This window comes from Plectropomus leopardus, chromosome 20 (assembly GCF_026936395.1).
Source record: "Plectropomus leopardus strain MGB_pleo_1.0 chromosome 20, ASM2693639v1, whole genome shotgun sequence".
Lineage (NCBI taxonomy): Eukaryota > Metazoa > Chordata > Actinopteri > Perciformes > Serranidae > Plectropomus > Plectropomus leopardus.
The window spans coordinates 22953462-22974799 of record NC_142195.1 but is presented as its reverse complement, the minus strand read 5'-3'; the positions used below and the strand labels follow the sequence as shown (position 1 = coordinate 22974799).

Genomic DNA, 21338 nt, shown 5'->3' with positions numbered 1-21338 from the left:
GAGCACACTGTTTACTAAAATGCATAATGTTAAGGGCTGTTTGCACCTACTCCTTTAAATAAACACAAGGCCACCTTTGTGCTTTTACTTTTATTAACAAAAAAAAGTAACAGAAAAGCCTCACCTTAAATTGAGGGATTAAAAATTAGGATCATATTACAACTTTAACAGCAACAAAAATTGTTAAAAAAAAAAAACCCACAAAGACGTTGGGAACAAAAACTTACAAAAGGGGCCATTTCAGTGTTTTGTTCTTTTCGTATTGTGGTTCATTTACTACAAAAGACATTCCTGCTGTGTTTTTCAAGTTGTTTCAGAAGTTTGAACATGATTTTCCAGGCCTCATCGAGTAGCCGAGACTTGACAGTTCATCATTTCCCCTTTTATTTTTGTCTATTATTGTTGCATGGTAACGTTGTTTTAAGAGTAGACTATTTTAAGAGCAGACTATTTTCAAAGGTCTGCACTGCATTACCATGCACCAAAACTGCAGGAGACATAAATAACAGCCGGCATGATGTTCACTTTGATGGATTACTGAACTCAAGTCTCAGCAAGTTTACTGTCATACCAGGATGTTAAAAGGATGAATGGAAGTTAGGGCACTACACCATGCTGAAAAGAACGCAGTATGAGCAATTCATTGCAAATGGACCAAAACACTTCAAAATGCAAAAACCTTAAGTGGCCCTTTACAAAGGTCATTCAGCAGGACTGTAAAACAGTAAATTTTAAACAGTGTATTGACTGTTCTGCTTGGAACAATAATCACTTATGGCACCCAGAAAGGTGAACATCAAATGAAATTGTTCATGAAATAAAAAACAGAGGTAAAAAAAAAACAACAAAAAAAAACACATTTTAAACTTGAAAACTTAAAGGTGAAAACTGAACTTGACTTGTTACATGCATTAAGTGCCTTTAACAGTATAAATATAAAGAAAAGCTATTCAACTTTCATCACTTAAATGAATTATGCTCATTTTTGGCATGTCAGTCCTGCTAATAACTGAGAAGCAAAAGTTTTAATAGAAGGAAGCTACATCTATAAGACACAGGAAAAAGAAAATAAACCGATTGTCCTCAATGACTTGTCCTCTCCTTAGTCCTGCCTAGTATTTATTTTTTCCTTAGACCTACAGTACATCATAGCGTGTTAGAAACAATAATTCAGATGTTTATGTGCTCCTTATAAATTCTAAATGGAAGTTGCAAGGTTAACATTAATCTACATAGTTTTATGTTGGGACTATAAATATTTTCTTGAAAGATCCATTGCCGATTTTTTAATTAATTTTTTGTCATTTTGTGATTTCAATACAGTGAACTAGTTCCATTATATTTGAGTGAACGTAGACATCTCTATGGACGATATTGCCTATACTCTGCAACTCACACCAAAACAATCAAGATTGATAACTAGCACTACAGGTAAGAGAAAAAAAAAGTTTTTTTTACTTGGGAAGAACTACAACTTAAAAAGAACATGACTCCATTTCCATGAAATATTTGAAAAAGGCCTCTGCTGTAATTAAACAGTACAGACAGAATGAGTGACTGAGGCAGGATATTGGTTGAAACTCAGATGTTATGAAATGTGCCCGGGCCCCAGCAGCATGTCATCCAGCCATGTTGTGAATTTATAGTGTCTGATAAGAAAAGCCAGAGACGGATATTGCGATTTATAAATAAAAGAGTGAGAAAAGCCACACTGAATACAAAGAAAGCTGCATGGGAACTTTAATTTTCCAAACATTGGAAAATAAAATATATATATATATATATATTTACAAAAATAAGCATGTTTAACAGCTGTGAAGTGTTTTCTTTTTGTGCCAAAAGAAGAAATAAATTAAATTATTATAGCTGTCGCGAGTCACTGTCTTCTGAACTGCAGTCAGTCGAGCTGCTCGTGGCAGAATCAGACGAACTGCTGCAGTTGACGTGATGAGACGCAGCTTCCCTGCTTTTTTCTGGATGAAGAGAAGTAAAATAAGCAGCATCACCGATTAAATGCTACAGATGCTGATGGAATTGAAATGTTTTGGGTAATAAGCACCTTAATATCAAATTATTCAAAGGAGGGTGGCAGCAAAGTGTCATACTTACTTTGAAATTTTTTGAACTTCTTATAAAGACAAGACCTCACGTATTGCTCCAGCTCCCGCAGAGTGGATGGCTTCAGTATCTCAAAGTCAATCTCAATCTCATCTGGGTCCGTGCCACGCATTGAGGGCTCTCGTGTCTGAAGGATGTGCACCACACGGCCCAGCTTAATGCCAGGTAACCGGTTAATGTCAAGGCTCAGCTGGTGCTTCTCCTCGTACGTCATCTGCAGAGATTCATCCTCTGAATCCCATTTGCTTTCCTTCCACGACTCCCTAAAATTCAGCAAAGCAGTCAAAGGTCTCTATATGGGAGCGGCATGGTATAAAAATAGACATCTTCAGTTAAAACGGCCTACCTGCTTTTATGTTGCCTGCTGTCCTCTCTCTTGTCTTTGTCCTTTTTCTTCTTTGGTTTTATCACAGGGACTTCAGTGAGCGCAGAGAGCTGTTGATGAACAGCTTTGAGCTGGTAGGGTGGCAACAGAAATTGGCTTTTGTGGTGCCACATTGTAAGATTAAAATGAAAAGTGCCAGGAAAGAAAGCAGCACTATGAATCAAGCAAGAAATTTGTTGCTGTGCACTGGCAAGTTAGATGGGGATGGAAGTGTAAGAACAAAGACAAGGAAGTCTCATTGAGCGATTTACTGGATGGCAGGCCAAGCCCAGATCAGCACGAGATCTAATCAGTCAACAATATCCTCTCCAAACAACGAGAGGAGTCAGCGAAGAAAGAAAAAAGCACATCATCTGATATACTTTATGCATCTATTTCTCGCCGCTGTTTGAGAGCCAGAAAATGAGGTGGCAGAAATATTTTGTCATGGAAGCAGATAAATTCTAACAGCACACCAAATCCCTTTTCATGTTGGCAAATGAATGGGGCCTTCTGAAGCTGCTGGATTCAGTGTGTGGGTGAGAGAGAGATTTGAATTCATGCAAAAACTTTATTTTCATTGCAAAAGGTGTCTACAGCTATCAGACACTTACACTGAATGCTTCCTTCTTTTCTTATTCAAGCATTGCCGGTTAAGTATAAAGGTAAGTGTAGTACATGAGTAGTCCAGTACAGAAGTTGGTTTTATGTAGTAATATGGTTATTAGAGTGAGCTCAGTTAATCTACATTTTGCAAACAGGTAAGCACACGTACAAAGTAAAGAGAAAGTAGGTTCAGTGGTATGTTTAAAGAAATGTAACATCAGAAATATGGACCGTTATGCAAAAGAGCTTGACTAATTTGACAAGATAGAAATATTAAGATGGAGAAATGCAGTTAAATGTCTCAATGTTGTAGACATTTAGAAGAAGAAGAAGAAAGAATAATTATTTACTGTCAAAAGCACGCTGTACAGCAAAATGAACCTCTGCATTTTTCCCATCCCTTACGGAGAAGTTAGCAGCCGCGCGCAACGCTCAGAGACCAACTTCAAATCTTCTGCCAGCGCCTTGGTCACGAGCACTGACAGGTGTATTAACCTCACGTGGGAGGGGAGGGAGAAAACCAGAGCACCCGGAGGAAACCCACGCAGAACATGCACACTCCACACAGAAAAGACCTGGGTCGGCAGGGACTCGCGCCCCAGGACCTTCTTGCTGTGAGGCAGCTGTGCTAACCATTGAGCCACTGTGCCATTATGACTTTTTTAAAGAAAACTGCATTCACCCTGATGTATTTTACAGCACACGGAGATTTTACAGGTTGCATCCATGCCAGGCATGTCAAAAGTCTGGCCCGAGGGTCAATTGGTCCTCTAACCAATTTCAAATGGCAAATGACTTTCAAAATATACTTAATGTGGCCCACCACACAACATTGTTTATCAAGCAATATCATTTCTTTTCCCTTCACCTCACAATGGCAGGACTATTATACAGTTCTTAGACATGCATCAAGTAGGAATTATGCATGTGGACCTGATGCATTTTCATTAATATATGGTAAACAAGTGAACAGTTACCTAACAGCATGAACATATGGTCAAAAATCCATCAGGAAAGTAGAAAAAAGTTGCAAAGCTGAGAGTTACTATGGTTACAAAGATGTCTAACAAACAGGTTTGGAGAAGCAGACAATGATGAGTGTAGGTGAGGGATCTGTGTAGAAACCCACCTGTTCTGCACCCACCTGTTCTTGCAACTCAGCAAGTCGGGTGGCACGCTCCTCTGTGGAGTCTGATTTGTCGAAGTTGAAGGAGCTGTTGGCAGCCACTCCACTAAAACCTGCACTCTTAGCGGACCCGGCGCTCCTCGGCGTAAGCAGCTCCACAGGTTCATCTGGCATCTTTGCAAACTTCTGCTCAAACACGCCCTAAAACAAACACACACAATGACAAAATGAGTGAAGAAGATACCAGAGCCAAAAGAACCAGAAATGTTTAATCTCTCATTTTAAAATGATGTAATTCAAAACACACCTGGAGTTTTCTGGCCCTGGTGACAATATAGTGATTTGGAGGGTTGTACTTGTAGCAGTTGGAAAAGATGAGCCTGACATCTGCAGCAAAGCTTTGTGCATCCTGGTACTCTCCTCTCTCCATCTTTTGCTGGAAATGACAAGTCAAAGCTATCAAGTCAATATGATTTGGGAAAAATTAAAGAAAATGTTTTTGTGCATGAAAAGTATGCAGTTCATACTTTAACAGTGCCGAGGTCCATGGGGTATTTGATGATGTCGTGGTAATCGTGCAGCTCCAGAGCTTCGGCGTCGACGGGCTTGTAGAAAGGCCAGGCGTAGGCGACGTATTTCTTAGACAGCATTTCCTTCAGGATGTCGTTGCAATAACTGAGCTGCTCACTTTCTCGCTGTGGCAACTCCTTTTCTCCAAAGTGCTTCTCAGAGGGACTTCTGACTCGGCTTTCACTTCTCCTCTTACTTCCCGATGGATCACTCAAACTGGTTATGACTGCTGAGGACAAATCAGTGTTGGCGTTGAACTTCCGCTTCAGCCCTTTCTTCATTGGTTAAAAAAAGAACACCACAATAAGAAAAAATGCTCTGTGATTTAAAAAAAAAAGATATGTTTTAGGGTCAGAGACATAAACTCACTTTTGAGGCAGTTTGTGAAGGGCATTCGGGCATTGAGGACGAACTGGAGGTTGTAACTGAGGAACATGTCGTCATACTTCCATTCTGCCCACCTGCGTGAAACACAAGTGAAAAGAAAGAGAAAAAAGCATTTAGATTTTTACATTATTCGTTTTTTGTGACCACAAGAAGCGGTGAAAAACATCCAGTGTTTGTGTTTCATCCAAGCTAATGAGATCAATCATATTTCTGTGTCGCTCTGTGTAGATTTTTCCCCCTTCTGCTTTCTGAAAAGCAAGCACATCTACCTGTTTGTGGTAGTAAATTTGTGTAAAGTTTGCACTCCAACATGTATGCATAACGGATTAGCGTTGCACCCATCATTACTGTGCTAATAGCCGTATACATTACCGGTGCATGTTATAATTTAGGTGGAATGAGAAAAACACACTTAAGGAGAAACCCAATTTCACTGACTGCTAAATTCAAGAGGACCCTCGGGGTAGAAACTATAAAGTTTGGAGCACTGAGCAGTGTCTTCAAACAGAATGGATAAAGAAGAGGGGCTGAGAGTCGCTGATGCAGCTAATCTCAGCTGCTGGCTGAACTGTCACAGACTTTAGGGTGACAGTGATGTTCATGCAGGCTGAAATATGCAGCTTTTTATGCACACAATAAAGCATACTAGTACAAACGACCACAATAAAATTAAAAGTGTTTTGCACACCTATATAATTCTAATGGCTTTATTAAACAAAAATACATTTTAAGGGAGATTTTGGTTCAGCATCTTGACTTTTATTATAAAGAATATAGGCTGTAAAAAAATGCCTAATTTGAGTCATATTTTATTTTATTTCTACTTCATTTAACAAAAAAAAAGTATTTATTTCTTTAACTTTCTCACAAATCCAACTTACCCTGTTGTCCCTAAACTGTATACAACTACTGCAAAAGCATATGCTTCACACCATCTCAACTTAAAGGACAACTTCTATATGTTTCAACGTGGACCCTATATAATAAATAATAATACAATTAAATGCAGCTTTCCCTTGTTTTTTTCCACTTGCTTTTAAAAGCTTTTTTTTTTTTTTAAATCTAATTATTCCCTGCGATTTGTGGAACTTTTCTTAACAAGTTGCTCATTGCCATTTTCCCCATGTTTTGGAAAGAAACCAACCAACCTGCTCTGGATTCAAAGGTTTAAATACTTGTGAAAGGCATCTGAAAGTAGCATGAGAAAAGGGATGCAGCTCCAGGTGTCAAAGGGTTAACTGATCACAAGCCAAAAACCAACACCTATGTACAAGGTGCTCAGCATCCCTTCAATGCATGCAAAACCTTCCTTCGATTGAAACGACTGTTATCTCTAATAACTATAAAAATGTGAAGCAGCCTGAAATATTGTTTCCTGTGTTCATACGTGTGAGTTCATTACCTTGAGTGCTACTTTTTTTGCCCTTCCCTTTGGCAGCATGAGGAAAAATCTCCACCTCCCTCGGTGGCATCTGAGCGACCTTTTGCAAGAAAACCTTTTCCACGGCGAGTGCCATCAGCACTATGTCATCTGTAGGCTGGAGGGCAGAGGGAGATCTATGAGGGTTCAGTTTCTGTACGGCTAATTAGCACCATGCATTTCCAGTCGTGAAGCTTCCCACCTTGTTATACACGTAGCAGTTGGTGAACATCCTGTTGAAGTCTTGCATACATTCGGCCGCGCTCCAATAGTAGTTGTTCTCCAGTCGTTTCTTGATGGTTCCCAAATCCATGGGAGACGTTATTATTGTATGATAATCCTGAATAAGAAAAAAGAGTCAACGTGTCAGATGGATGTAGTCTTACTGCATGTTTTTCTCACCACATCTTCAAAAGAATCTGATGAAGAAAAATGTATTATTGCACAATTCCTGCAAACCTTAAAAGGTTTTCCACTGGCAGGATCATTCCAGTTTATTCTTATTTTGATAGTTCTGACCATATCAGTCCAGATTAGCTAAATTTATTTGGAACTGAAAGTGAAAACGAGCGCAGACTGTTAAATTAATACCTATCTATAGGCAAGGCAAGGCAAGGCAAGTTTATTTGTATAGCACGTTTCAGCAACAAGGCAATTCAAGGTTCACACAGAACGTTGAAATACAACAACAGGGGGAAAGGAAACACATTTAAAACATTATAAAAGAAGCATGTGAAAGGTGATTAAAAAAAAAAGTGGGAAAGTGGGAAAGTGGGAAAACAGTGCAGTGCAGAGTTTCGAAGTAAAATATAAAATTTAAAAAGTAAAAAGCCTTTTAGTCAAAGGCAGCAGTGAACAGGTGAGTCTTTAACCTTGACTTAAAAGAACTCAGACTCTCAGCAGACCTGATATTTTCTGGTAGTTTGTTCCAGATATACGGAGCATAGAAACTGAATGCTGATTCTCCATGTTTAGTTCTGACTTTTGGAACACAGAGCAGACCTGCACCAGATGACCTGAGTGGTCTTGATGGTTCATACTGGACTAGAAGGTCTTTGATGTATTTTGGGCCTAAACCATTCAGTGCTTTATATGCTAGCAAGAGAATTTTAAAGTCTATTCTCTGAGAGACAGGGAGCCAGTGTAGAGACCTCAGAACTGGAGTGATCCGCTCTCTTGGTCTTAGTAAGGACTCGAGCAGCAGCGTTCTGGATCAGCTGCAATTGTCTGATTGACTTTTTAGGCAGACCAGAGAAGATACTGTTACAGTAGTCAACTCGACTAAAGATAAATGCATGGACAAGTTTTTCAAGGTCCTGCTGCGACATCAGACCTTTAATCCTAGAAATATTCTTGAGGTGATAGTATAGCACAGTTTCCTGTGAAATGAGGTATCATTAAAGACCTTTAAGGTGAGTTCACTTTCAGTTTTACCTCCTTACAAAATATTTCAGATAATCTGGCTAAAATGTTTGCTTTTTTAACAACCTGTCTGATCATCTTTTTACCTGGGTTTCTTCCCTGATCTGTTTTTGTTGTATCAATGTCACCATGTTGACAGGTCTCAGCAATTAGACAATGTCATCATAACTGACAAAAATGCAAACCAAAATGATGTAAGTTGTAAAAAACTGAAATTATTCTCCCACAAGGTATTCAGCCATGCAGACAGTTTTGGATGAATCTCATTCCAAAACAGTGTCTGGATTATAACTTTGAATAATCCACCACTTTTTAATGAGGACTAATTAAGAGCCGCAGTGGGGACTACTTAAGAAATAGTCATTTTTAAATTAGTTAATCAATTAGTTAAATTACATAATTGTAGTAGCTACTTAAAAGCATTATGTCATTATTTAACTGCTGACTACCATGTATAGACATGCATAAAAACGGAGTGCTATACATTCAAGGTTATTGCAGAAAATTCTTGGGTTATTTGTTATGTTATGGGCTTCATAAATATTAGATGAGACTGTGGCTGAGTGTAATGCCACATTTCAGGGTCTCTGTACTCACTGTGTTGTGTTGTTTAAATTGGGTGTGCATGAGGATTAGGAGACAACCGCAACCAAGAGAGAAACAAAAAACAGGGATGAACAAAACACAGACGACAACAACAGCAGCAACAAAAGAATAACAAAAACAGAGGAAATCTAAGGATTTAGAGGCAGTTTTACTTCAGTGATAGAAAAGAAGAAAACAGACCTTTTTCAATAAAACAAGACAAATCACATTATACGTTTTAGATGGATGACAGATATATGAGAGTTTCTGTGTAAAAAAAACGAGTCTGGTTTAGGTGTCCAAAGCAAATATGGCACTTTGATTTCTTTGTAAATAACAGTTTTGTTTAAACTGAAAAACTGTATTTGGTTGCAAATATCTAACTGACTTTAACAAGAATATTTAACAATTACCACTACAGTGCCATAATACAAAAAGCAGATTTACAGTTTTTACAAGTTTTTGACTTGCAAAATCACAGCAGGTGGTTAACTACATTAAAAATTGCTAGCAAATACTTAATGTTAAACTGTCCAATTGTCATTGATTTCCTTAAAAAGCATACATTTATTTGTTCTTTGCACACAAAAATAAATTAATTAAATAATTTAAAAAAACAGAATTACCACCTGATGGTTGTATGTCGGTTGTATTTCAGGTTGCACTTACAGTTTACATTATATTGTCATACTGAAGTTTACCGTCGACCTTTTGGAAATAAAATGTCACCACTTCATCATGTGAAATTTTGTCATAATTACCATATGCATTCATGAGTTATGGCCACAAACATGCTTTGTGAGGTCACAGTAACCTTGATCTTTAACCTTCAACCAACAAATTCTTGTCAGTTAATTTTTAAGTCCAAGTGGACGTTTGTGCCAAAATTCCCCCAAGTTTTTTTTGTGAGATATCATATCCACGAGAATGTGACAGACGGGGTCAAAGTGACCTTTGATCACCAAAATGTAATCAGTTCATTGTTGAGTCCAAGTGAACATTCATGCCAATTTGTAGAAATTTCCTCAAGATGTTCTGAAGATATAGTGTTCATGATAATGGGACGGATGGACGAACGAAGAACACAAAAACACAATGTCTCTGGCCACAGCCATCGCCTATCCTGTGGCATAAAAACTAACAACAAACACTACATGCTGCAATATGTTGTGATAAATGCTGGATTTAAATGACTTTTAAAGGTTTGAGGAACACTGACAACATTTGCAAACTACTCACCGGAAGTCCAAGAGCGACTGCATCAACAGGCTGGTAAAAAGGCCAAGTGAACTGGTGCCGCCACAGGGACTTGATCACTACATTCTGCATGTACTGAAGCTGGTTGGTCCTCCGGCCTGGCCTGTCGGGGTTGGTCACCTCAGGAGGCGGAGGATTCACAAACTGTGGGGGGTCCGGCTCTGTGTCTGCCGACATGATTGTAGCAGCGAACTCAACCTCTGAGGGTTTCTGTTATCTTCTGTAGTTTTCGTCTGTCAGCTCATCGAAGGCTCCGAGGAAAACGCCAGCTCACTTCAGTCAATGTTTTCATACCAGACAAGTTGATCTGTTGATACAAAAACAGCGTTTTTACAGTGTGGTGACAAATCATTCCTCATTAAGCAGTCTGTACTGATAAGCCTAATGCAACTATGGTTGATCTACTTTCAAATTTGTATACAACAGTGTCATATAAAAAAACAGGTCATAACAGAATACCCAAATTTTCAAACTATTTAATGACCTTTAAAGCCTAATATTTATAAAATTGAATTCAATACATTTTAAGACTTTTTAAGGACCTACAGACACCCTGCATTAAGTCTACATTTTGACAACTGGTACAGACAAAGAACAGCAGACTCCATACTGAGATAAAATGCCAGAGTTTAACTCAGCATGTAATATAAATATATTTGAAGTTCACAAGATGGTTACGGTCAGCTTTCATTAATAAATCTGTCTGGATGGTTTTACATTGACAGCTGAATGTTACTGACTTGTGCGTTTATGCCAGCTTGTTTTGCAACTCCTGTGAGTGATTCAGGTGTATTTTTGGACAGGCCAAGGAAAGCCTTTGTGAGTGGTAGCTGAATTATTTAGCAGGGTTCGTACAGCTTAAGGCAAGTTAGATTCAACACAAGAATTTTTAATGCTTCTTGGATTGAAATTGAAAACCAATTTTACAGCAACCAATGTTGAATTAAAAACAAAACATGAACCGACATAAATTGCTTAGGCACAGGGACAGTTTTGCCCAAATATTTATTTTAACATAAAGCATGACTTTTTTTTTGGTGACATTCATGCCAGAGGAATTTGGCAAATGTTATAAATCACTAAATAATTAAATAAATATATAAATGAATAAATACTACTGCTACTAATACTAATAGTAATAATAACAATATTAACATAAGATGTTACCACTTATTTTGAAAGTTCACAAAGCAACATCAGAAAAATAAGCATTTATAAAATCCTATGACCCATGACTGAGCACTTTTTAAGACGTTTGTAAAAATTAGCTAAGACAATTCAATACCAATTAAGGCTTCATTTTTAAGATTAACAAATTCAATGAATTTAAGGGCCTTTTAAGGATCTGCCGAAACCCTGATTCATGCAGTTTGTTATTGGTCTTTCAATATATAAAATGTAATTGAAGCTTTACTTTTATTTGTATAATATGTGATTCTGGGGCATTTTTTTTTATCACTTTGTACAGGAAATAAGACAAAAAAGGGGCTAAAAGTCAGAGATTTTGAAGTTAAAGCATGGCTATTAAACATGAGACAGTGTAGCTTAACGAGTAGCCTAAATAACACTTAAGTTTATGGCAATAAATAAACCTACTGGCTTTCACATGACTTGAAATACTACTATAACAGCTGACTTAACGGTGGACAGATAGCAAAGAGTTATCTTGGTACATAAATACACACTACACCTTAACATTAACTTACTTATTTAAGCTAGCTAGCCGGCGAGAGGAAACGTCGACAGGGCCACCAACTTACAAACACCGGCGTCAAACATTACAAAATGATGAATAACGTTTATCGTTACCATAATTAGTTCCATGCTGCCTACAAGAGATGCTGCATACAAAGAAGTCCGACAGTCCAGCTTTCAGTTTCAGCACAAAGTTTTAGCAAAGCTACCTTACAAACAAGTTTACCTGTTACCTTCGCATAACGGCAACAGGGTGTCGCAGGGTATGATGGGAGAGTAACGGCAAAAAACCCCAAACATTCCCTGAAACTGTCAGTGAACCTAGTGGAGTTTTTACTGACTCGTTTTCCTGAAAATACACGTTGAAAGCAGAGTTCAGAGGCTGCTCAGCGTCAGAAGAGGCTGCTACACACAGAGACACAACTACAAAGTCGAGTCAATTTCGGAGAGCAGCAACTTTGGAAACTTTCTGACTCAAACAAACAAACCTGCATGAGCTCTTCTTCTCTGGTGACGTCACTGGCGGGTTGTAAACAGAGGTGGACATCGCCATCTACTGGACTGGAGTGTGTCGAGCCTAATATTATAAGGGACTGTTGGTTATTTATGAGAGGGAGTTGTGCTGCAAGAAATATATATATATTCAATACACTGGGGGCTACTTATGTACTTTATTTTGGTTTAAAGGAGGTGCATGCATCTTGAAATAGATGTATTTTGTATTCATTTTATTGTTGCCTTCCAAACCAGGGTATGTTTTATGTGTTTTATATGTTTTTATTTATTTATTTATTTTAGCTCACCAAAATAACACCAGTTGTCAGATCCAGAAAGTAGAAAAAAAAAGAAATTATAGCTGGATTTTCAAATTTTCGATGTCCCTTGAACACATTATGTGGTACAAACACTTCTGTTAAATAAAGATAAAGATCTAAGCTTAAAGTAGTGCTAATTTATCAAAATCCCTTTATTCTGTCAATGTTTATTGTCAACATTATTTTCATTGTTAACAAAAATCAACAAGAAAACAGGAAAACTACAAAAAAACACCCACCAATCCAAAAAAAAGGATAAATTGATCTTTTTTACTTTAGTTTTGGTTTAGTTTAGTTTTTCATTTGTTTTAATTTATTTTGATTTATTTTATGATGTCATGTTTACTTGCATGGACCCCATGAAGAGTACTTTCTACCATGGTAGTGGGTTATGGGGATCCAAATAAATAAAAATAAAATAAATAGGTAAATGACTATCATTAAATTGGTAAATAAATTAATAAATAAATTCTACATGTCTCATTTAATTTTTTTTGCCAAAAAAACCCCAAACATTTGCACAAACCAACCAGAATGCAAAATTTGTTTGTTTTTTTTTCCAATAAACAGTCTTTTCAATTACAACGATCTGACTGTCCTGTGAAATGTTGATATACTGCTGCACACGATAATAATAAAAATCCTTTAATCTCAGGAGGTAAAAAGTAAAACCACTGCTAAAACCAAAGTGATGCTATGACACTTTTTGTCCCTCAGTGGCTTCCCTTTCTTCTGAGAGTAAGACGCATGCGCAAAGAATTACCACCACACCACATTCCCCGCTTCTCCTCGCAGGCAAACATCCAGGAGCGAGCTGTTTGATGCATGCGCTCTCCATGATCGTCTGAATAAATATACGTTTATTTCTCCGTCCAATCTTTACGAGGAGCACCAGTTTGACCGCGAGGCTGCATCAAATCCCCGTGAGTATCGGCTTGTGACTGAATCCTCATTGTTTGAATGGAGGGCCCCTCCGTGGCTGCTCAGCCAATTTGTCAACAGCATCAATGCATCTGAAGCAGACGGCTTTATGACCACACTGCTATTAGCTTTTAGATCAAAACAACGGATTTAAAATCGACTTTTTATGCCTTTTTGTCGGGCTTCAAATCTTAAATATAGAAATCAATATGTACAGTATGATTGTAGCTACTGTAAGAGTTGAACTAGCCATGGAAGGGAGTCCGTGTCGTCCTTTGTTTAATATTTATTCTCTCAAAAGTTTTGTATTTCAACTCGAATTATTTGCCATTTATACCAACTAGCTACTCTTATAGTCGTAGCTGACTGTATAAAATCACTCCCTTTAGTCATTTTAACCCCAATAAGGCTTGTAAATGTTAGCTGGCTTGTTGCTAGCTGATAGAGCTAACAAAATACATAGATAACGCGATGCTGAAGTAGAAAGCAGCCACACAGTTTGTCTTTTTAACAACTAAAGACTGCACATAGGCATACTTAACCAGTTATTACAACATTTATTGAGACACGTAGTATCTTTCCAAGTGGTCGCAAAGCTCTGAATTGTTTCATTGAAAGAGCAGATAGCTGAAATAGCTGTCATAGTTAGCCTACATGATTAGCATAAATATCAGTTTGAGCACGTTGACAGTTAAATCTGGCACATGCTGTAAAGTGCAGTTAAAATGCATTGAATTAAATGATGCATGCATGCACTGGTGAAATTAGTGTTACAGTTTTAATCATTTCGTAGGCCAACCATTACAACCATTTTCTCTCATTTATACTCTGTTTGGCTATTTGCTGAATGAATAATAGCAGATACTTAAACCCTGCATGTCTTTTAAATCCTCAGATATTGCACTTGGTGAGATACTTTTCACTTAGGTTTTTTTGTGAATGCAACAGTGCTGGCAGACTTCAAAATAATTTAAGTACTAACTTATTTTAATGTCTGTTTCTTCTGTTTCAGGATCCTGATAAATAGATGCTCATTTCCTCACCATGGCAACAGAAGATAAGAAACCAGAGACAGACACGAAACCTCCAGTTGTCCCATCAGCATCCGCCAGTCAAAGCAAGGTCTGGATTTTCTTAATATCTCGAGTATTTGCTTTGATTGCCCACTTTGCTTACTTTATCCTTTATGTAATGTTTCATACATTTATGTTTGCCTATTTGTCACACATCAGGGGGAGATTTTTTTAATGTAATGTTTGCTTTTAATTTACAGTCTGCACCTGCCAAGCCAAACTACAGCCTGAAATTCACATTAGCAGGCCACACCAAAGCCGTCTCCTCTGTCAAATTCAGTCCAAGTGGAGAATGGCTCGCCAGCTCGTGTAAGTTCTTTTTTACCATTTTCTCTGATGTTTTCTATAAACCACATATGGACCGTGGTATATATTAGGGCTGTAATAACAATTAGTATCATTATCAGTTTATCTGCCGATTAATCAGAGTCCATGAAATGTAAAAAGAAAAATGGTTAAAAAAAAGTATTCACTAAATTCCCCAATTGTCAGTTATTAAAATAGTTGCCAATTAATTTTCTTTCAGTCTATGTACTATTTCAAGATTTATTTATTTTTTGCCTTTGTCATTATTATGCCACATTGTGAAACATTTGTTCAGAGTAGTAAGTCTAGATTTGCAGAGGCTGTAGCAACACTCATTTCCTGTGTATTTTGTCTCTACAGCTGCTGATAAACTAATCAAAATCTGGGGAGCATATGACGGCAAGTTTGAGAAAACCATATCTGGACACAAACTCGTGAGTTTCACAGATTCTCCATTTGTGTTTGTGTTTGTTAGTTTTTTTTAACTTTTTTTATTTGCCCTGTTTTTACCCATGCAGAGTTGTTGTAGCATGATAAAGATTTTAAAAGCGGACCAAAAATAAAGAGCGCTGTGCATTATGAAATTTAAATTTTAGAGTATCAGTTGTCGCAATAAATCACTTTGGAATGAGCCATGTATTTATTATTTACTCTACTTACATTGGTTCCATCCTCGCTGTCAGAATCAGAGCCTCTGTGTTCCTAATTTGTTTCCAATGAATGCGCAGGGTATCTCAGACGTGGCCTGGTCCTCTGACTCCAACCTGCTGGTGTCTGCATCGGATGACAAAACCCTGAAAATCTGGGACGTCAGTTCGGTAAGAGAGCAGATTGATTAAAAGATAATGAGTTATCGTATCAGTACAATCAGATCATGCTACCTGTCAGGGCTTCACAGGACCGCTGAAAAAAACATGGTCGAAGATCTTGTCTACACACCGGCTGCAGCTGCCTTGTAACATTTAACATTCATGAAGTTTGAAATCCATGAAAACTCTCAAGGTTCATGTCTGCGGTTTCTGTCAAAGTAAAATTTTCATCACCATTAAAGCTGAAGTTACTCCCAGAGTTAACATGCTGACCTTGGTCTAATACTGGCATTGAATAAAATGCAGTTTTTCCTTTTTGTTACAGAGAATGTGGCATTTCAACTCTTTTTTGTTTTTCCTTTCATCTAGGGGAAATGCTTAAAAACTCTAAAAGGTCACAGCAACTACGTGTTCTGCTGCAACTTCAACCCCCAGTCCAATCTCATCGTGTCAGGATCGGTGAGTACGAAGCTCCTGGCATAAAAACAAAGCAGTAAATGGAAAGCAGATGTTCGACCTTTGCTAAAGCGCTCGCTCTGAGCATTAGAAGCATGTCTCTGTCCGGGTTTGTAAAGTGAAACGTGATTGGTTATTTTTTTTTTTTTTTTGCTTCTAGTTTGATGAGAGTGTAAGGATATGGGACGTGAAGACCGGGAAGTGTTTGAAAACGTTGCCTGCTCATTCTGACCCCGTCTCAGCTGTAAGTTATTGTTTTATTCTTGACATTTGAGGAATTTCGAGACTTAGATTAACATGGTAACAGTAATATGATCTGTCTCGGCTTGCAGGTTCACTTCAACAGGGACGGCTCCCTGATCGTGTCCAGTAGCTACGACGGCCTTTGGTGAGAAAAATATGATGCCCTTTGCCCTCAGTAATAGTACATTTTCTAAAAGTAGTTGTGGAAAAAGTCAAGCTTTTGCTCTCATTAGCAGATTATGGCTCACTCAGTTTAACACTTAATGGATTTTTTTAAAAACGTATTTGTCCCGGTAGTGCATGCAGTTATGTACTTACATAAACCAGTTTTCCTACTTTTCAGCTGTTGATGCAGTATTCTAAAATGCTATGCTCACACACAGTATCCTACTTAAAGACTTTAAACACTACATGACAACGGAATACAAATGTTTGAACTTCATTAAAATTGCATCCAAGTTCATGCGCCTGCGTCTGTCTGTGTGGACAAGCTCAGAAACAAGCTCGTCTGGTTCGCCTGGCAACACTTCCCACTGTACATATTTGTGGTGCTCTAGCCTGATCCAACATTCTCTTTCATAAAGGAATAAATGTTCTGTTTCACATTTCTTATCGCTTTCACTGCTGGCTCTTAAAAAGAAAAGGAAAAAAAAATCAGGATTCTGTGTCAACAGAGCACAAAGACAGAAAAACATGTTCAATAAGACACACAAGGTTTTGTATGTTTGATGCATTACCTGACATTGAAATATCTTAATAACCATTAATTAAATAACTTTTTTTCTCCTTTTTTTAACTTTACCAGCCGAATCTGGGACACGGCATCAGGGCAGTGTTTAAAGACACTCATAGGTAAGTTGCTCAGTATGTGGTGTGAAGTAGAGACGTAAAATTCTATTTCTGTCTGAAATGAAGCATCATAGAATATGTGAAAAGGTCAACGTGGTTGAATTCTCTCTGCAGACACTATATTAACTGTTTAGATATTGTTTGTCCTTGTTTGCGTGCTGATTGTAATGCTACTGTTTTCTATACAATAGATGATGACAACCCTCCTGTGTCATTTGTGAAGTTTTCGCCCAACGGGAAATACATCCTGGCTGCTACACTGGACAAGTGAGTATATCGTACCTGCAGTAAAGTCAATGCTTCTTTGTATTTGAGAGGGTGGACCATCATGTTGTTGAAGTTTCTCACCAGCAAAGGGCGCTATAACCCTGTAATAAGTTTTCCTCTGCTGCAGTTCAATATAAAGACAATGTACATAAAATCTAATATGATTAAAAGACTATTGGTTTTTATATAGTTACATCATAGTTTCAATGCTAGTTGTTTTAACAGTTGCATTTCTGTATGTGTTTACTTTTAAGTACGCTGAAGCTGTGGGACTACAGCAAAGGAAAGGTAAATAACTAATAATTCATTTTTAAATATTCTGCAAAAATCATATTACAGACTGTTGTTTTTTATTTGAAAAGTACAAATGAATATGAACTAGTCTTGTGTAAGCATATTACGATGTAACTCATCTTATTCCTGAGTCAATTGCATTACTTACATTTGTTGCAGTTTTGCCCGTGTGTTAACTTTCATTTTTCTTCCAACATTTCAGTGCTTGAAAACATACACGGGACACAAAAATGAGAAGTACTGCATATTTGCTAATTTCTCCGTCACTGGTGGAAAGGTAAGAACATACGTTGCTACGAGTATGTGTTAAAACAATGTTCTAACAAACACTGCTTGGTAATAATGCCTCACCCGCGCAGTTTGCAAAATAATAAATAATTGACGCGTGCAGCTAAATGTAACTGAAGCTAAGTGGCTGCTCTCTTGCAGTGGATCGTGTCGGGCTCCGAGGACAACATGGTTTATATCTGGAACCTGCAGACGAAGGAGATCGTGCAGAAACTCCAGGGTCACACAGGTACAAGAGACACACTTTAACTTTCTTTCTGAACGCACTGATTTTAAAAATCTCGAGTTGGCTTTAAATGTGACATATTTTAGTGTCAGCTGTCTTTTAGTAGCCAAATTATTATTTTTAAACCAGATGTTTGTGGCTTTGGGCAAATAAATTGTATTTCTTCTAATGTGTTTATAAAACTGTCATGTCCGTCTTAGCGCTCTTTCAATTTTCCTTCTCATCTCTTTTCAGACGTCGTCATCTCGACCGCCTGCCACCCGACAGAGAACATCATCGCATCTGCGGCTTTAGAAAATGACAAAACCATCAAGCTATGGAGAAGCGACTGCTAAGCCCTTTTGGATCTTTTGGGCCATTCATATTTCTTTTTTTTCCTACATTTTTTTCTATGTCTTGTTGTAAGAAAAGAGGACTTTTTTCTAACAGAGAGCTCCTGCGGGATGCAGAGGGCTTTCAGGTAATGAAATTCAGCAAGGAGAACCAAATGAGACACAACAGCCACAAACAGTATCAGCCGAGTCAGTTCATCTGAAATATTCCATGTGTCTGTAAACGTGCCAGATTGTGTTGCCTCCACAGAGAAGTTGGAGACTGTTGATATACTTTACAACAACGTTGATGCTTTGTTCTGGTGCTTGAGTATTTTTGACACTGCATTAACTCTGATGTCGCTGCTTCACTATTCACTCCCACACGTGCATTTCTGGTACAATAAATGTAACGCTTATTTTTGGCCTTTGTATGATTTTTGCCTTTGATTTGCCTGCGTAATAGTGTAGTACTGTTTAAACGATTCTGAGGTGAAGAGGTGACTTCGACATTCAGCTTTAGGGATAAAAAGGACACATGCGGATCTTAACAGCTGTTATTTATTCAAGTGGCACCACTAATACTGTTGTTTTTTTTCCTTAATTTCGAATGCCACATTGTAAGTGTGCGCTGTGTGCCATAACCAGATAGTTTCAAAATATCAGCGTCCTATAAGGGCAACAAACCAGGATTTGAAGTTGGGAAGTATAATAATCAAAATTGCCTCATGAAAATGTTACGTATGATATCACGGATAAGTTTGTCCAGTTGGAAAATAACCCCTAAATATTATGAATTTTTTGCATCCTGTTGGAGAATTAAATTGAACCCCCCTTTCTGTTGAATTTTACCAGTTTACGACAGTGACCAAATGCAGTTATTTTGTGCTCTAGGATTTGTACATATTACATTGACGTGTTGTGATTTTTTTTTATGGTCTCTTCTGCTCAGTTAGCTCTTACTGTAGTTCTGCACTCACAGCCAGCAGTATCTGTTCTCTGTAGTTAACCTGGATTTTTGTGGAATACATGTTTGCATTTGACAGCTATAACCTGAGACTTAATAAAACCAGTTTTTGTATGTTTCATGTTACCGAGTCGTGAGTGAACGTGATGTTGAGTGTTTTTTATAACCTTAAAGGAAGCTGGGAGTTTTTGAAGTGGGGTATATTATTCATAGACTGTATTACTTACAGAGATCAGTCAGCACACCCTCAGTTTGGATAAGGACGTTGGAGTCTGAGATAAAAGCTAAGCACTGTACTGCTGCAGAGAGGTCCTCAACAAAACATATTTTAACAATGTTAAAAAATAATTATCTGTGTAAGTGCATGCTATGTTGAGAGTATTTTTTACCACTGTGCCTAAATGGCAGACAGTAAATTCAAATGGGGAAATCAAAACAGGCTGTATGATGGAAAGGTAAGCAGCAGAAAATACTCTCAATGTAGCATACACCTAAACTGATATAGAAAGTGGGACTTTTATTTTTATTTTTGCTGGCTCCCATCCACAGCAGTACTGTGCTTAGCTTTCTAGTCTGACTCCAGCCTGCTTCATCACACTGGTGGCGTGCTGACTGACATCTGCTGTTTGCAGTGTTGGGGAGTAACTACAGAAGTTGACTAACAAAATAAATGAAACTAATCAGTTACAATTATAGAGAGAAAAACATGCAATTAAATTACTGTTATGAATTAAAATGTTGGTGGTTACAAAGGGGTTACACATGAAAAACAAATATTTTCAGTGAAAAGTTTATATGTTGCATGAAACATTCATTCTGTTGCTTTCAGTCTTGATATACCCTCTTTTTGAATATTTGTGGACAATGTGGGTCAGCACAAATTTGAGCACTAAGCATTGAGTCTTCTTGGGTATCACACAACAAGCTTTGCTCACCTTGATTTGGGGATTTTTTTTGCCATTCTTCTCTGCAGACCCTCTCAAGCTCAGTCAGGTTGGATGGGAACCGTTGGTAAACAGCCATTTTCAGGTCTCTCCAGAGATGTTTGACTGCGTTTAAGTCAGGGTTCTGGCTGGACCACTCAAGAACATTCACAGAGTTGTCCCTAAGCCACTCCTGGGTTGTCCTGGCTGTGTGCTTCGGCTCATTGTCCCGTTGGAAGGTGAACCTTTTGTCCAGTCTGATGTCCTGAGCACTCTGGACCAGGTTTTTACTCAGGATATCTCTCTGTGCTTTGCTCCGCTGCAGAAATTCACCCCAAAGCACGACGTTGCAACCAGCATGCTTCACCGCTGGGATGGTGTTGGGCAGATGATGAGCAGTGCCTGGTTTCGCTTAGAACTGGGGCCAGACAATTCAATCCTGGTTTCATCAGACCAGAGAATCTTGTTTCTCACAGTCTGAATGTCCTTTAGGTGCATTTTTTTGTAAGCTCCAAGTGGGTTTTAATGTGTCTTGTAGTGAGGAGAGGCTTCTGTCTGGCCACTCTGCCATGACGCCCAGATCAGTGGATTGTGATGGTTGTCCCATCTCCACACAGGATCTCTGGAGCTCAGCCAGAGTGTCCATCGGGTTCTTGGTGACTTCTCCAGGCCCTCCTGCCCCGATTCCTCAGTTTGGCCAGGTGGCCAGCTCTAGGAAGAGTCCGTGTTGTTCCAAACATCTTCCATTTAAGTATTATGGAGGCCACAGTGCTCTTTGGGGCCTTCAATGCAGCAGTTTTTTGCAGCAATTTTTTGTAGCTTTCCCCAGATTTGTGCCTGGACACAATCCTGTCACTGAGCTCTGCAGGCAGTTCCTTCAACCTTGTGGCTTGGTTTTGCTCTGATATGCATTGTCAGTTGTGTGACCTTATATAGACAGGTGGGTGCCTTTCCAAATAATGTCCAATCAACATAATTTACCACAGGTGGACTCCAATCAAGGTGGGGAAACCTTGCAAAGATGATCAAGAGAATTGGGA

The 21338-nt window shown here is 38.3% G+C and overlaps 2 protein-coding genes across 9 annotated transcripts; one reads left to right on the top strand and one right to left on the bottom strand.

Annotated features, from left to right (window-relative positions):
• Positions 1–75: 75 nt before the first annotated feature.
• LOC121959594 (bromodomain-containing protein 3-like) lies at positions 76–12143 on the bottom strand. Of its 8 annotated transcripts, none has more exons than XM_088071108.1 (11): positions 12039–12143; positions 9838–10162; positions 6794–6931; positions 6574–6709; positions 5154–5245; positions 4742–5059; positions 4522–4650; positions 4218–4415; positions 2465–2574; positions 2110–2381; positions 76–1973 (listed from the first exon to the last, which is right to left on the bottom strand). In XM_088071108.1, the coding sequence occupies exons 2-11, from the start codon at positions 10030–10032 to the stop codon at positions 1861–1863; spliced, it is 1701 nt and encodes a 566-aa protein (XP_087927234.1). In that variant the 5' UTR covers positions 10033–10162; positions 12039–12143; the 3' UTR covers positions 76–1860. The 8 variants fall into 8 exon arrangements, with proteins under 8 accessions (XP_087927234.1, XP_087927231.1, XP_042364929.2 ...); XM_088071105.1 differs by lacking the exon at positions 12039–12143 and adding an exon at positions 11562–12028; XM_042508995.2 differs by lacking the exon at positions 12039–12143 and adding an exon at positions 11665–12028.
• Positions 12144–13104: 961 nt separating this feature from the next.
• wdr5 (WD repeat domain 5) lies at positions 13105–19501 on the top strand. The gene is made up of 14 exons (XM_042509181.2): positions 13105–13288; positions 14299–14408; positions 14560–14668; positions 15026–15099; positions 15394–15483; positions 15844–15933; positions 16091–16174; positions 16263–16318; positions 16979–17025; positions 17214–17289; positions 17544–17577; positions 17786–17860; positions 18013–18100; positions 18332–19501. Exons 2-14 carry the CDS (start codon positions 14331–14333, stop codon positions 18430–18432), a joined length of 1002 nt encoding a protein of 333 aa, XP_042365115.1. The 5' UTR covers positions 13105–13288; positions 14299–14330; the 3' UTR covers positions 18433–19501.
• The last annotated feature ends 1837 nt before the right edge of the window (positions 19502–21338 follow it).